The sequence below is a fragment of the Petromyzon marinus genome, chromosome 18, assembly GCF_048934315.1.
Source record: "Petromyzon marinus isolate PM22_M1 ecotype Great Lakes invasive population chromosome 18, UKy_Petmar_22M1.pri1.0, whole genome shotgun sequence".
Classification (NCBI taxonomy): Eukaryota; Metazoa; Chordata; class Hyperoartia; order Petromyzontiformes; family Petromyzontidae; genus Petromyzon; species Petromyzon marinus.
In genome coordinates this window covers 14,271,021-14,287,536 of record NC_133684.1, presented here as the reverse complement: position 1 = coordinate 14,287,536, position 16,516 = coordinate 14,271,021, and the positions used below count along the sequence as shown (strand labels likewise).

The 16,516-nt window shown below is 45.0% G+C and overlaps 1 protein-coding gene across 3 annotated transcripts in view; it reads left to right on the top strand.

Annotated features, from left to right (window-relative positions):
* LOC116943693 (tyrosine-protein kinase Tec-like) overlaps window positions 1–16,516 on the top strand; it is a 74,854-nt gene that overhangs the window by 46,727 nt on the left and 11,611 nt on the right. For all 3 annotated transcript variants that reach the window (XM_032956783.2, XM_032956782.2, XM_076067898.1), the window contains 6 exons: window positions 1,867–1,921; window positions 2,344–2,423; window positions 6,384–6,514; window positions 7,805–7,876; window positions 11,713–11,887; window positions 15,911–16,127. In XM_032956783.2, coding sequence (XP_032812674.1) covers window positions 1,867–1,921; window positions 2,344–2,423; window positions 6,384–6,514; window positions 7,805–7,876; window positions 11,713–11,887; window positions 15,911–16,127 — 730 coding nt within the window. The remainder of the gene's footprint in view (window positions 1–1,866; window positions 1,922–2,343; window positions 2,424–6,383; window positions 6,515–7,804; window positions 7,877–11,712; window positions 11,888–15,910; window positions 16,128–16,516) is intronic.

Genomic DNA, 16,516 nt, shown 5'->3' with positions numbered 1-16,516 from the left:
TGAGGACATTGAACTGCCACCTTCGACGAAAGCTGGCTCAGTGAAGAGCATGCTGATACCATGCCACCCAGCCATCCTGTAGTATACAGTGCAATAATATATATATTACATTGTGTGATTTTCTGTAAAATGAGAACACCAATTTCAGCGAATGCATACCTGTCAACCCATATGGTTTACCTGTATTCTTATACAAAGAAATTGAGTTATCAGGTCCATACGGCGTACAGCTGTTTCAAAACGGGCAAAAATAAATGTCTGTTTGTGTTGCTCCCTTGTGATGGGACTTTGTAGGATGAACGTTGAGATTTATAAGATGCACAAGGTAACCAATAAGGTCTGAATTAGTCTGTAAAAAGGAAGGCACTGATAAGGCGTTGACAGTTATGTGAATGTCTTGCGACGAAAACATGAGTGCAATGTTCTTTGGCTGTACAGTATAAGTATGTCACTTGGCCAGGGTGGGCATCAGTAAATAGACCTCAGTGGTACACTCGCGTTTCTTCACGATGACAATGTTTGTCTGCACCTGCCCATGGAAGTGGCTGGGGAAAAGTTCACAATGACCATCTCGTTTTGTTCATCTCTCAGGCGGCTATTGACGGCATTGGTGGCCTGCACACCGACTCTTGTTAACCGATGATCCTCGGTCAATCAGCGGAAGGGTTGCAGTCGCAGTGGGCACCGTAGCTGCAGTGGCTTCACAAAGGCGATTTAAATGATTGAGTCGAAAACATACCTTACATATTTACCATTTCGATAATGGCATTAATATTATGTCACTATTATTATATTTGTATACATATATTGAGGTGGCAGGGTGGCACAGTAGCAACACTTGTGCCTCACTGAAAAAAGGACCTGGGTTCGATTCGCGACGTTTTTGTGTGACGTGTGCATCCATAAGAGTTTTTTGAGATAGATCACGTACAAAAAATGTGTCGTTAATTAGTAAGGTTTGTAACGTAAACAAAATATACAATTAGTTACTAGTTCAGCACATCGGTTGTGTGTTGGAGAGTAAACCCACAAAATTTCCAATTCGAGTACCGTGATGTTTCGCTGGTAATTACAACAACTGACCTCATCGGGCGACAGCCAGAAGTGTGGAAAAATCCTCCCCCTGTTCTGCACGGGCTTCCTACAGTTAACTGCTTTTGTTGCATAGTTAAACAGAAAACACACAAATGCACTGCTGTTGGACAAACATAATCATGCTTAAAATGACCTACAAATTACTCAATAGGGATTAAAAATAGCGAGATCGCCCCCCGACTGCGAAAACTTGTCAGGGCCCTTCTGAAAAAGATTTGGCACTCGGCGAGGCTTCCCTGAGTGGACGGGCGGAGTAACAATCACGTCGCTTGCAGAGCCTCCTGCACTCCCCACTGGCACTGGAGGCCACTTTCATAATCCAATTCATGTCACGCCAAGGACTGTTTACTAACTCGCGTCTCTCCATCTGTCTATGTACGTATAGGCATCCACCCATCTGGCCACTGGTCTCTTGGCCAGGGGTTCCCAACATGTGGTCTGCAAGGCCCCCGGGGAAGTGGTCCTCCGCACTGTTGCAGGGTTTTTCTTCTTCCACAGAACGCTTTGTCCTGCACGGTAGTCCGCGAAAGTTTGTTAAGGGTTGGCAATGATCGATGGGTCCATGATGGCTGGGAGCCACTTCTCTAGACACACTTTTACCGACTCTGGACTTGCACGATGCTGCTATGTGCATGATGTCACGTGTCCCACATTATCACCACTTTCTCTTGGTAGAGTTTTGTGATAATCCATTAATTTGATTTTTTTCAATGACATTTTTTGTCAAGTTTAAACAACAAAAAAACCCCACTCACTTTCCTTGTCCCTCAGGTGGTATTCAAAGGACATCTCCCGTTCCATGGCCGAACAGCTGCTCAAGGAAGAGGTTTGCCATCGATTTGCATGCACCGCCATGTCCCCTTTTTCCCGTTACGTGCCGGCGCCATTGGATCCACATTTATTTTCAAATTCGAAAAATAACCCAGCAAAGTACTGGACGCAATTGAGAAACACAAGAATCATCGGCCACCCTACTGTGAAAACTTAGCAGGACCCTCGTGAAAATTTCTTGAGACTCAGTGAGCCTTTGTGTGGGCAAACAATCGTAATAACAATAATTATAATTAAATGCCACTCGTTTATAAATGGTCAAAGGGTGGACCGTATGAATATGTGCATCCATTACCAGACAAACACAGCACCCAAGACATGGGCACAGATGGATGACTGCTCACACGCAATGGCTTGTACAGGTTCTCTGCTGGATGTTGTGCTATGTGTTCATGGGGCGCTGCGTTGTTTTTGCAGGGAAAAGAAGGAGGATTTGTCGTAAGAGACTCGAGCCATGCGGGAGTTTACACCGTGTCCATATACACCAACAGTTTGGGGTAAATACTTGTTTTTAAATTGAGATCTAAACGCTGTGCATCCCTGACCCTGAACCACGTGATTCTGTGCAGCACATTGTGCAATACTGTACTGTCCTCTACAAATATATGTATATGAGACATACATTATTGCCACATAACTGGTATATATTAATACCACCACAGATTGTGATTAGACACAATTGTAACTTCTCTAATATGTTTTTTATTATTACTTTGTATTTAAAATGATTACCAATTGTGCCAATATTTGGTTGATATAAAAAGCACTTCCAATTGATCCAATATTCCGCGTGCTGATGGCACTGTATTACGATGTTACTTATACATGACAGAGTTACGTATCGCTTTTTAATGAATACTTGATCGACAAGCTAGGCACTGCATAACAATCACAACGCATGTCCATGTAATAGGTTTAAAAATCGGGCTAGTTTGTTTGCAAAATTCATGTATTTGATCAACACTTCCAACCAACTTCTTTAAGAAATTATCGAGCTGCACGTCTTCTGAAAGATGCGCATCATAAACCAGGCCATACTTGTTCACAAGTGTATAAATCATCATCATCAGCCATTATAATCATCATCAGCCATTATCAATCCACTGTTGGATGAAGGCCTCCCCAAGCAGTCGCCATCTCATGATTCTGCAATGTGTAGCGTCGGATCACGTACGCGCATGTGTAGCGCTGTAGTTGGGCTGCACTTACCCGCAATGGCGGACAGTGCCCATCAGGGGCGGTACCTCGAGCCGGCGGGGAGATCGTTACGATCCCCAGCCCGGGAGGGAGGGGGCTGCGGGGGATCCTGGGATTCCCCGGGGCCCCCACCTCCTGGAAAGGGGGCGTGGCCAGAGGCTGACACACCGGAGAGGCGTATAAAAGTCGGACCTCAACACAGGTTGAGGGCAGAGTTATGAAGACTGAAGACCAGCTAGACTAGGACCCTGGGACCTTGAGCCCGCTGCTCTTGTAAGGGTCGGGTCGAGCTTGGACCAGTGGTCGGACCCGTACCTTGGCTGGGTCGGGTCAGGATAGCCTCCCCTAGGACATGGATAGCTGGAGGGCTGGGAGCCAGCAGGGGGCAGTGTTTAGGTCACGATAGCCCGGAGGCCATACCTCCCTAGATAGGGGGCGTAAGGGACTTGCTGTAGTTAGAAATAAAGATACCGTGTTGCCTCGACCTCAATGTCTCCGTCTCCATAAAATAACTCACTACAAATGCAAGGGCCCACCTATAGCACCTGGTGTACACGAGCTGATTTCATCGCTCCATCTCCTCGGTGATACCCCCTTGGAATTCATTAACATTGATTTACACTGTGTAACAACATTTTTTTTGTTCCTGGGTAGTGTTATTTCCTTATTGCTTATGCCTCAAAAGTACAGAAAATGGCAATTATTCCCCACAAACTTTGCTTTTGTGACCAGGACAGTGATATTTAGAAATGTACCTATTTTCAAGAAGATTCCAGATAGATTTAGTGCTGAGTAAACTTGGAGTAACTTCTAGAACATTCTAGAACTTTCCAGTAATATAAATAGTAGTATACATACAGGGGCCTTAAGCCCACCAGTTCAGTTTAGTTACATCTGCCCAAAGTGGATACATATATGTATTTTTCTGAGGTGGCATCAAGAGGCTGCAAGCATCCGGCAGATGCATTTTGCTATGTCTGCGGCCAATTTATCAAGACAAGAGTGAAAAGTACTCTGTGGAAGCATCTGCTAAGATGTGTGAGGCCTACAAGGCATATTTCGGCATGCCTGTCAGGGATCAAGACAAACCCTGGGCATCTCATTTCACCTGCGAGCAATGCAAAAAAACTCTGGAAGGTAAGATGTACAATTGTTGCTCAGAAATTTATGTTATAAAATTTGTTAAAATTTGTAAAATTGCAAAAGTTTTTAATTTTAAAATGTTTTACAATTTTCAATGTTATTGAAAAAAATATATCATTTTAAAAATGTTGCGAGAATCTCTTATACATTAGTCATGGGTGAAATAAATGTATTTTTGTAGGATGGTACAGAGGGGAAAAAAGAGCCATGAAGTTTGCATATCCCAAGAATTTGGCGGGAACCCACTGACCACTCAAGCAACTGCTACTTCTGCATGGTGGACCCTTCCAAACGTCAGAGTTGAAAGAATGCACCTGCTATCACGTATCCGGACCTTCATCCATTGCCCCGGTGCCACACTGCCATGAGCTCCCTGTGCCCACTCCTACGGAGAGAGAGCAGCCATCTTTATAAGAGAGCAAGTCAGAGAGCGAGGAAGACGTAAATTCAGATGACAATTTCAGAGTTGGAGCTGAGAGAAATCCATACAACCCCAACCAAAAATACCTCAACGACTTGATCAGAGATCTCGGTCTCACCAAGTCCAATGCCGAGCTTTTGACGTCGAGGCTCAAGCAGTGGAACTTGTTGGATGAAAGTGTGCAAGTCGCAGATCAGAGGAAGCGTCACCAACCTTTTTGCAGCTTCTTCACCCGTCAAGATGAGCTCTGCTTCTGCCACAATGTCTCTTCGAGGCAATCGGAATCGCCTGTAACCAGAATAAGTGGCGCCTCTTAATTGATAGCTCATCCAGGAGCCTCAAAGCTGTGCTGCTCCATAATGGTAACAAGTAGCCGTCTCTTCACTTGGCTCACTCGGTGCACCTCAAAGAGGATTACAACAGCATTAAGACCTTACTGGACGCCTTGAAGTATGATGAGTACTGCTAAGAGGTCACCGGAGACTTGAAAATGGTGGCATTCCTGATGGGTCCCCAAGGCGGTTTTACAAAGTTTTCCTGCTATCTTTGCCTTTGGGGCAGCAGGGACACCAAGGCACACTATCCACAGGCGGGACTGGCCACAGCGGACCGAGTTCTCTGTGGGGAGGAACAACGTCTAGTGGGAGCCACTGGTGGACCCCCGGAAGATGCTGATGCCACCAATGCACATCAAATTGGGCCTTATGAAACAATTTGTCAGAGCTGTAGATAAGGAGTCGGCAGCCTTCAGGTACCTTCAGGACTTCTTCCCTAGCTGTCTGAGGCAAAGGTCAAAGCCGGTGTCTTCGTCGGACCACAGATAAAGAAGATCCTGGAGTGTAATTAATTCCCCGAGAAGCTCACTAGTAAGGAGAAAGCGGCTTGGAACAGCTTTGTCGCAGTGGTTCGTGACTTCCTGGGCAATCACAAGGTCGAAAACTATGTGGAGCTGGTTGAGACTCTGGTGAAGAACCATGGCACACTGGGCTGTAGAATGTCCCTCAAAGTCCATATCCTTGATGCTCATCTTGATAATTTCAAGGAGAACATGGGAGCGTACTCGGAGGAGCAAGGCGAGCGGTTCTAACCAGGATATACTGGACTTTGAACGCCGCTAGCAAGGACAGTATAATGAGAACATGATGGGAGACTAAATTTGTTGGCTGATTCGTGAAAGTGATTTACAGTATAATCGTAATTCTCGAAAAACTACTCACTTGTAAATCTTTTGTAGCCATTTTTGTATTGCTTCAGGAGAATACATGTTAATTTTGATTCATATATTGTTTTTTATGACTTTATGTGAATGAAAAGACACAAATTTTATCATTGAAAATAGGCAAATTTCAAAATATCACTGTCCTGGTCACAAAATCAAGTTTGTGGGGAATAATAGTCATTTTCTATACTTTATAGGCATAAGCAATTACAAAATAACACTGATTACCCAGGAACAAAAATTGTGTTACGTAGTGTTATTTTATGTATTTATTACGTGTTTGAGTGCAAAGTTTATTTTATAAATGCAGACATAAGTTCTGGATTCAAAATATCAGTTTAAGTGTAATTTTTGCTATATGTCAATCGATACCCTGGATACCCTTGCAAACGCGATGCTCCATCTCAAATAATTATTCCGGTGAAATACTTAAAATAAGTAAAATATGTCAATGCGTCGCTTTGCTTTCCACTGCAGTGACACTGGCGTTGTGAAGCACTATCAGATCAAGGAAGTGTGTGAACCACAGAGGATGTACTACGTTGCTGAAAACCACCTCTTTGAAAACATCCCGAATCTCATCAACTATCACCAGCACAACTCGGCAGGTACCAACACGGTTTCAAGTTTACTCGGCTTTTTTATCGTGAAAAACGCGAGAGATCAAGATAGTCGCGTTTTGCAAGTGACTACCTGCCATCACCAGAATTGACAAAAGCGGCAACACAAAAGATGGGCGCGGGTACAACCATGAAGCAAAGCGACATCGGCAGGGCACGGACATCCAACAGTGCCACGAGAGGAAAGTCACCGCACGAGTGCTTCGCTTCCCGCGTGGCGAGAGGGCACTGACCTTGGGCGAGACGTTGGTCTTGCAGAATTTTTTTTCAAACCCAAGTTCGAGTATGCAATAAAAAAAACCCCAGCAACAGCTTCTCCTGCAAGAGAGGAACTGCGTTAACTTTAAAATGATGACATCCCAACACACATTTGTGGGAGTAAGGTAGCAGAGGTTTTTTTGTTGTTAGTATAAACCAACACAAGTTTATAGCATAACATTTAGAACCCAATTTTTGTGTTGGTTAGAAGTGCCCATTGCAGAAAAGTCTCATGGTATAAACTAACATCAGTTAATGTTTAAGCACCGGTGGCCCAATTTATGGTTTGAGGCACAAATGAAGGCATGGACAAAAACACGGACAGAAAGAGAGCTGGGAGAGAAAGGCTAACAGAAAGTGATAGCAACAGGGACACGTATAAACAAATATAGAGCAAGACACGGCGAGTGAGAGATAGAGACATTTAGAAAGGCACAGAGAGATGAATGTACAGAGTATAATGATGATCAGGATAGACGTGGAGAGAGAGCAACTCAGAGACAAAGACACGTGGAGCCTCGAGCAGTCAAGCTCCACGTGACTCCACCTCAGGCTGACTGCGCATAACGACTCGCCCGACTACAAACTGAAACTGGAATAATCATAGGGATTACCACGACTTGTGTTTTGTAATCTGGTTCCGGTAACATGATACTCCGCAGTAGTGGCATACGTGACTACATCATCACAGGTGGGGGCCCCAATATTTGATTTGAGGAAGCCAAACGTTGCTGCTGCTCTAATGAAATTAAAATAAAACGTGGAACGTAAATGAAAGCATTTGCATAAGCAAAAACTCAAACCGCATTTTAAGTGTTGTTCGTTTTACACTGTTGTTGAAAAACAGATCTCATGCTGGTTGTCAACTGGGGTGGGGGGGGGCAACTCGTATCTTTGGCCACCAGGGGGAGGGGAGGGGGCAAGGCACCCCCAGCCTGCCCCACGCGAGTTACGCCGCAGCTCTGCAGCATTGACGGTAGACTTTGTTGTGCTCACCGCAATACCATGCAATCCCTTCAGGGCTGGTGGCGCGGCTGAAACATTCGGTGTTGTCACGGGCCAGGACGGCATCTTTCTCCTCAGGCCAGAGCAGTGAGTCACGCAAGTATTTGATGGATCACAGCACCACACACTTCCTCGTAAGTCTGCACGGTTGATGAGTAGAGCACCTAGCGCTACTTGAATGCCACCTACTGCTGTTACGGCATTGTGTCGTCATATCGGGTTTTCATAAAAACAAAATTTCAAGATGCAAAGTGGTTGCATGTTGGTCTTACATAAGCTACGGTTACACGAGCGTGGCAGGGTAATTGAATAGGACTCTTCTTATCGTTCTTGATATTTGGGGCATTTGCCCACAAAATAGCTCCCCTTATCCACGTGAAGACCTTAGGATACACGCTGGTAAGAGGAATTTGCAATAACTCCTGTCTCATTGAGGCCTTCAAGGGAAAAGCTCCACAAATTATTGTTTATTATCAACTAAGTAACATTTCTATGACCTTTATGGAAATGATATTGATATTCACGAGATAGATTTTTACAAAATATTTCATACATTGCCCAATTTTAAAGTAATTTGAATGTTTAAGAATGTGGCTATGACATTGACACCCAGTGAAGGAAGTACTGTACTAGGGGTTTTGACGTTTACTTTGTGGAAATATACTTTTAAAACATTATTTGGGTCTTTCGGTAAAGCCACGTAGATAGAAATATAATAAAATTAATAAAATAATAACAATATCACGACGTTTCGATCGCAACACAAGCAATCGTCATCAGGTGAAAAATATAGCAGAATAGCTGCTGAGGCAGGAAAAATTTTATGGCGGGAGCGCTGCTAAGGCAGGGTGTTAGAAAGGTTTGAGATGGGTGTAGCCCAAGGGTCCATGGGCGGGTCTAGAGATTAAATTTGCATGTAAATGTAAGATCTGAGAAATCTTGACAAACGAAGCTGTGGGGGTGGCCATTGTATTTTGAGAGATTAGCATGTCAATGTAAGAAATATGCTTGTAAATGTAAGATCGGAGAGAGCTCTGAAAGAGCCACCGCCACATCGAGGAAAGTGAACAACGGTGGCTGTGTGAGTCAATGTAACTCAGAGAGTCGAAAATAACTGCTAACATATGCAGGTAAGAAGGGAACATCACAGCCAGTGGTGTAGCCCAAGGGTCCGTGGGCGGGTCTAGAGATTAAATTTGCATGTAAATGTAAGATCGGAGAAATATTGCCAAACGAAGCTGTGGGGGTGGCCATTGTATTGTGAGAGATTAGCATGTCAATGTGTAGTGAGTTCAACTGAGGCGCAGACGTCTTGGGAGCAACACGTTTTATTGAACTCTTTGCACAGCATACTCCAAGCTATTAACAAAACATACTCTTGGGTGGTGACCACCCAACTAATCACGCTACGGCGGAACTAGACACGGTTCCACTATCCTGGTCCGGACCACAAGCTGGGTCCTGGACCGCGTGGCTGGAGGCTTATTCAAGCTTGATGTGGATCTCCTGCCTCTCCAATAGCAAGAACCCCGAGCCCCTCACAGGGCCCTCCTCATATCGGGCCGAGCTGGGGCTGGCTCCGCCTCTCGCCCCGCCCACCTTCTCGATCTCTCTCACCGCCCAAAGGCTCTTGAGAGTTCTTCTCGGACCATGTGACCACCCATTGGCCCCCTCCACCGATGGTCCCCCTCCAGTATCATCCGGTCACATGTCCCCGGGTCAGCCAGAGTATCATGCCCCCAACGTAACCCCAGCTGACTGACACTCTCTTGCTCTCTCAATAGGAGCTTGCACTGCACGCTGTGCATGGCCACCGCGATTAACCAGCGCTCACCCAAGCACCCACTAGGACTGGTACTACATTCCGTGTCCGGGTTGTACACACAACAGTATACATCCCGCTGTGGCCTTGCAGGCCCGGTACCACACAGTGACATTTCCAGTCACTACAAATGTAAGAAATTTGCTTGTAAATGTAAGATCAGAGAGAGCTCGGAAAGAGCCACTGCCACATCGAGGAACGTGAACAACGGTGGCTGTGTTAGTGAATGTAACTCATAGAGTCGAAAATAACTGCTAACATAGGCAGGTAGGAAGGGAATGTTACAGCCAGTTATGACCTAAACTGGTTAATAACGTCCTTCCAATGATTGCTCAGTTTGTACCCATCTTCTCGGTTTAAATTGTCTTTATATATCTGGATGGCTTCATGAACGAATCTCTGCTGATGGCCAGTGGATTTGCAGAGTACCTTCGTCTTGGCAAAATAAATGTCACGTGTGCCCGCTGCGTTAAAACAATGATCAGCCACAGCCGAGGTATTGGTCCTACCATGTTTCAGATCTGCCTTATGTTCACGAACCCGGTCCGAGACATGTCGCTTAGTTTCCCCAATGTAACTGCCGCCGCAGACACAGCTCAGTTTGTAGATGCCGGGGTATTGCATGTCAGGGATCACATCCTTCACAGATGGGATCAAATCACAAATTTTATGTACTATGTTGAATCGCACCTGGATCTTGTGTTTGCTCATGATTTTGGAAATATTTTTGGTGACCCCTGATATGTATGGCAAGGTGATGATTTGATGGGGTCCTCAGATGGTTCTTTCCCAACGGTTGGGGTGATAGCTTTACGTATTGTGTAGTCTGAAACACCCAATTAAATACATTCACTGTTTAGAGGCTTCCCATTTGAATATTTTGATAAAAATCAAGGAGCACGGTTAGACTGACAGTAAAGCGTGGAGACATTCTTGAGTACAGGTATCCTTTCAGTTACAAAAATTACCCTGCAATTTACACAATTTTATTATGCATAGCAACATCAATCCTAAAAGAGGATTCAGACACAGTGAGACTTTCCTGGGTAAACAAGTATATTAATATTATTAACATCAGTTACTCAGTCATGATTGGTTATACGGGTATCCCTAGATTTACGAAAGGGATACGTTTTTCAAAAATCGCACGTAAAACTAAATTTCGTGAATCCAAATGGATTTACCCATTAAATGAATACTTAAAATTATGGACGTGCTTCGGACAGTCATTCCAACTCTTTTCCTCACCTAAAACATAATACACCTACATCACCCTTCACCATATAAAAATTATAATAAAGAACATAAGTATTAAAACGATTTAATAATAACTAATTTAAAACAAAATAGTTCACCTTTTCAAGGAACTCGCCAAAAGATCTGCTGCATGTTGGAATGACTGGCAAGGCGATGTGGAGGTGTTACTGTTACATTGCAAGGCACCGCGACGCTCTCGTGGATGGATGACCACGCAGCCTCCCGGGTGGCTTCTTGTTTGATGATCTCGTGGCGCATACCGCGTGAAATATCGTTCACGCGGAATTTCGGTTTTGTTCATCGAAAATTGTCTATAGTTTGGTAATTGCGTTCCCGCGAAATTTCGTAAACTGAATGTTCGTGAATCAAGGGATACCTGTTTATGAACTTTAATTAAGGGTGATGTGCCATTTACTGATGTGAAGGTGAGAAGGTGCGAATTCAGTGGAGCAGAGTCAGTGGAGGAAACACGAGAAAGACGAAGGCAAATTAAGAGATGTTGTTAAAGAGCAGGTCAAGAGTGACCCGGGTCACCAACATGAGAAAAAACAAGAACATTAACAAGTACAACGATGAAGCTAATTGAATTAAGTGCAGTGTAATCACAGACATCAGAGTGGAGCTCATCTCCTGTCCACAGCCCTGAGCCAGCGGTGGAAACCCCAGCTGCCTATGATGGGAACAAGTCCCTCCAAAGGGTGACCACTGCTGACTTCCCCACAAAATGGCACCCACTCCATCTTCCCCCATAGGGGCAGGACAACGGGAGTTGGACCCTGTGACTGGTTTTGTGTTTGTTGGTGGGCAGGTCAATGGGACTGGTTTTGTGTTTGTTGGTGGGCAGGTCAATGGGAGATCGACCCGAGTGAGCTGAGCCTCCTGCAGGAGCTGGGGAGCGGTCAGTTTGGCGTGGTGCGTCTAGGCGTGTGGAAGCGCGTACGAGGCAACGTGGCCATCAAAATGCTGCACGAGGCCACCATGTCCGAAGACGACTTCATTGAGGAGGCAAAGACCATGATGTGAGAGCGGCGGGACTCGTCCCATGTTCACCCTTTCACAGCCAATGCATTGTTTTTAATCTCGACATCACCGTGCAGCCAACCACTGTTTTTAATGACAGTAATTCTGTAAGGTTTATTTTGGTAAATGCAACTTCTCAACCCCTTATCAGTGCCTACCTTATTACAGATCAATTTAGACGTAATTGGTCACCCCGTGCTCTTATGAATCTTAACGTGAATCCTACAAAATCCCATCACAACGGAGAAACACAATAGACAAAAAATATTTTGCCCATATTGAAATGGCTTTACGCCGTATGGACCTGAAAACTCAATTTCGCTGTACAAGAATACGGGTAAACTGTATGGGTTGACAGGTATGTAAATATGAATTAACTAGCCTTTTCCCTTCCAAGGACAGGTGTATTGCAGTAAATTTGAAACTTGCAAGCGAAAAGCAGACCACGGGGTGACCAGCCCCTCCCCACCCAGCCCCACCCCTCACCCAGCCCCACCCTCCCCACCCAGCCCCTCCCCACCCTCCCCTCTCCACCCACCCCTCCCATTTTTGGATGCACGACGGACGGACACAATAATGCCCTGTGGGCTGGTGTAACCAGGAGGTTCCTACCAGTATTAACTCACGTGAACGAAAACTAAGCTCCATGTATTTTTTTTTATTTTAGCAGGTAAGACTCACTCCACTGAGCTATGTAGCTCTTTGCCAGAAGCGACCTGCCCACAAATGATAGCTTACTGAAGTGACTTATCATGTGGGAATTTATAGGAGCAGCCAAAAATACTCTTAACCAGTGGTTCTTAACCTGGGGTGCACGCACCCGCTGGGGGTGCAAAATGCCCATTCTGGGAGTGCGAGACATGGCAGATCTTTTTAGAAGGTAAATTATCGAAAAACGAATTAAGCACATGCACGAAAGCACACCGAATTTGTTTCATCAAACCTATGTATTTATTAACATATATATATTTACGATTGAGAACCAAAAAGTAGCAATGCTGCAGTTAAGGTAAGAAACCACTACTCTAAACGCATGATTTCTAGATGTGGAGGGAGTTTGCATGTCCACGGGGAGGGCATACGAACTCCTAATATACAGGCGTCAGAGTCGGGATCAAACCCACGACCTTTATGTACACCAGGAGGAGGGCACGAGGGTTACAGGGGTTCAGCAGAGCCGGCAGCCCGACTGGGGCAGTTAAAGTCAAAATTTAAAAAAACCACGAGGGCCTTGCCGCTGATACCACCATACCTCGCCTTGCCACACCTATTGCACTGCTCATCGTGACTTTTTCTGATTAGAGAGTTCCCTCGTTCTTCGCGATGCATACGTTGTTCCGGAGATTTCTCGTGAACAGCAAATTTAGTGGATGATATTGGCCTTCGAACATCGTACACACGTCTGCAGGTTTTTCTAAAGCTTTGAGAAGTTCTCTCATCACTTTATCTCATCAATTTATCAATTTTTCGTATCACATTCTCTCTCATCACTTTCTCTCGATGCAGTTGTGTCGAGTATCAGATGTGATTCCCGGATAGCCAAAGCGCGGTTAGTAAGTTCATGAATAACGTCATTTATTGTTTGAAGTAAAGTTCTATGTTGAACATTTCAACTGCATTGCTCATTGTTTGCGACACTCACACAATATTGAGCCGTTACCGTCAATCAAGACCCACTCAATGTTACTTTGGTGCAGGCTGGGGGGACAGCCTGAGGCCTGACCTAACCTCCTCCCTTCTTTGCCTGGATGGCCCAGCCAAAATGCTGGAGCCAGGCTGGAGATCTAGGCTATCACTACGAAAAACGCAACTTTGCGAAGAGAAATTCGGTCGAAGTGAGAAACTACATGTAGAATAACCGAGAGTAAGTAGCAAAAATGTATTAATCCTGATATTAAATGTCTCAGAGCAACACAAATAAAAGCAATTCTGTAAGAAGACTGGAGGAAAGCCGCATCATCGTCGTCATCATCACCTGTTGCCCAGTAGTCTGGAGGCTGCCAGGTGGCCAGCATATGGCAGTACATCAAGTGGGTTTGTGAGCCTCACTGGGCATGCATTCTCCAGGTAGTTAATCGGCTTTCCTTGCAGACACGAAACAGCTGACAAGAGAGTTGGCCAGGTATCCCACTGAGGACCTTGCTGAAACTCTCCAGTTGCAAAAAAGCTTTTTTCCTTGACAAATACATGACTATACACCGGTATCAGAGTTTAATATCCTTTACAACCATTTTCAAGTAGCCATCCCATGCATAATTTACATTTCCTGGCATTATTGGTTTGATCATCCACTGATTTGATTCCTTATTTTTCCGTAATTTTATTCAATGTGAAGCAGCAGTTAGGGTGACTGTTGATGCAGCACTCAATTATTCACTCGTCACTCGCTCACCGACAGTCAGTCGCCTCCTTATCACTCTTTCATCGCTACTACCACGCTTAATATTCCTGTGAACTTCACTCATTCATTCCTCCAGCCATGTTGAGGGCACGGTCTACCAGACTGCTTGGTCTCATCCACACTGCGTCCACTCACCACCCTGCAGGTCAAAAGAACTCTCTCTTCCATCCACTCACCACCCTGCAGGTCACAAGAACTCTCTCTTCCATCCACTCACCACCCTGCAAGTCACAAGAACTCTCTCTTCCATCCACTCACCACCCTGCAGGTCACAAGAACTCTCTCTTCCATCCACTCACCACCCTGCAGGTCACAAGAACTCCTCTTCCATCCACTCACCACCCTGCAGGTCACAAGAACTCTCTCTTCCATCCACTCACCACCCTGCAGGTCACAAGAACTCTCTCTTCCATCCACTCACCACACTGCAGGTTAAAAGAAGTCACTCTTCCATCCACTCACAACCCTGCAGGATACAAACACTTATCTTTCTGCTTTTCTGGCACTGCTCAACTTTTGAATTACCTCCCATTGTTTATTTTCCCAAGCTTTTAATCCATTCAAGTTACGTATTAACTCTTATCTACGACTTGAGTAGATGCTGGTTGTTGCTGTCCGCTTGAGGTTTTGAGATTGTGCATATTTGAAGTTTGCAGGTTCTCTCCGTGGTCTTGTGGACTTTTCTCCAGATCTTTCGGTTTTTACCTCCACATTTATAAACATGCGTTTAGATTATTTGGCTGCGATACATTTTCACGTGATAAGCCACTTCATTGAGCTATCATTTGTGATAGTCAGGTCGCTTCTGATAAAGAGCTACATAGCTCAGTGGGCCTTACCTGGTAAAATAAGAAATAGTTTAGTTTTAGTTTAGTTCAAACTAGATTCGAAGCTTTCGTGACTGCAGGAATTACTCTTTGGTTCTTCGGTAAAGTCACGTAGAAAATAAAATAATAACACAACTCTCCGTGTTGTATTGCATTATATTTCTAAGTTTACTATGTTTGTTTTCTCATTCATTCTTACCTGATGATGGTTGTTTGTTTTGCAATCGAAACGTCGTATTCTATTATTATTTAATTTTATTTTCTACGTGACTTTACTGAAAGAACCAAAGAGTTTAGTTTAGTTCTTTTGCAAAGTCATACTGAGCAGCTCTGCAGTGTTAACTGCAGCTGTGTCACATCATTGGCACTGCTCCTACTCTAGCTGCAAAGCGGAACCGAGGTTTTAAACAGATTAAAATTTTATGTGACCCTCGAATGCTCCACTGTGGAAATGGGTTAGAGCAGTGGCTCTTAACCCGGGGGTGCATGCACCCCCTGGGGGTGCGAGATGCCCTTTCTGGGGGTGCGAGACATGGCCAGATTTTTTTAGAAGGTAAATAATCGAAAACGCAAATTAAACACGGGCACGTAAGCACAACTACTTTGTTTTTATCAAATGTATGTATTAACGTTTAAACACGATAGAACCAAAGTAGTGCAAGGCTGCAGTAAAGGTTAAGAGCCGCTGGGTTTGAGAGATTATCCACACCCCCACGCCGGCTCGGTTCGAGCGATCGTTGGCCCCCCCGCCGCAGTGATGCGCGACGCGGCCCTCCTCGTCTTTGTGCCGCCAGGAGGCTGTGGCACCCCAAGCTCGTGCATTTCTATGGGGTGAGCTGCCGCAAGAGGCCCTTCCTGCTCGTCACCGAGTACATGGAGGCCGGCAACCTGGAGAGCTTCGTACGGGAGCGGCGCGGCGCCAACTCGGCCTCGCAGCTCCTGCAGATGTGCGCAGATGTGTGCGAGGCCATGGCCTACCTGGAGAGGGAAAGCTTCCTGCACAGGGACCTGGTCGGTTATGTCCCCCTTCCCCTCCCCCAAAGCATCAATAGCTCTCGCAGTTGTTGTTACTATTATTGGGATTATTACAGGATGACTCCAGTCATCCGCCAACTCTCCAACACCGTTTTTTTGTTGTTGCAGATAAGAGGAGTTGTGTGGCAAATCCATCCTATTATTCACAGGGGTATCCACAAATACCCCACGCATAAGGGGAGTAACATCGCAGATAACCCAACGGGATAATAGGATCTGTGATATTGTGCACTCATATCAATGCGGAAGAGAAGAGTTCTGGAGTGATTTTCCGATGGATAGCATGTCCCTGCCATAGGAATGTGGATTTTCTCCAACTGATGTGAATTTTTTGTTATTGTTAATCATTTGTACTGTTTCGAGTA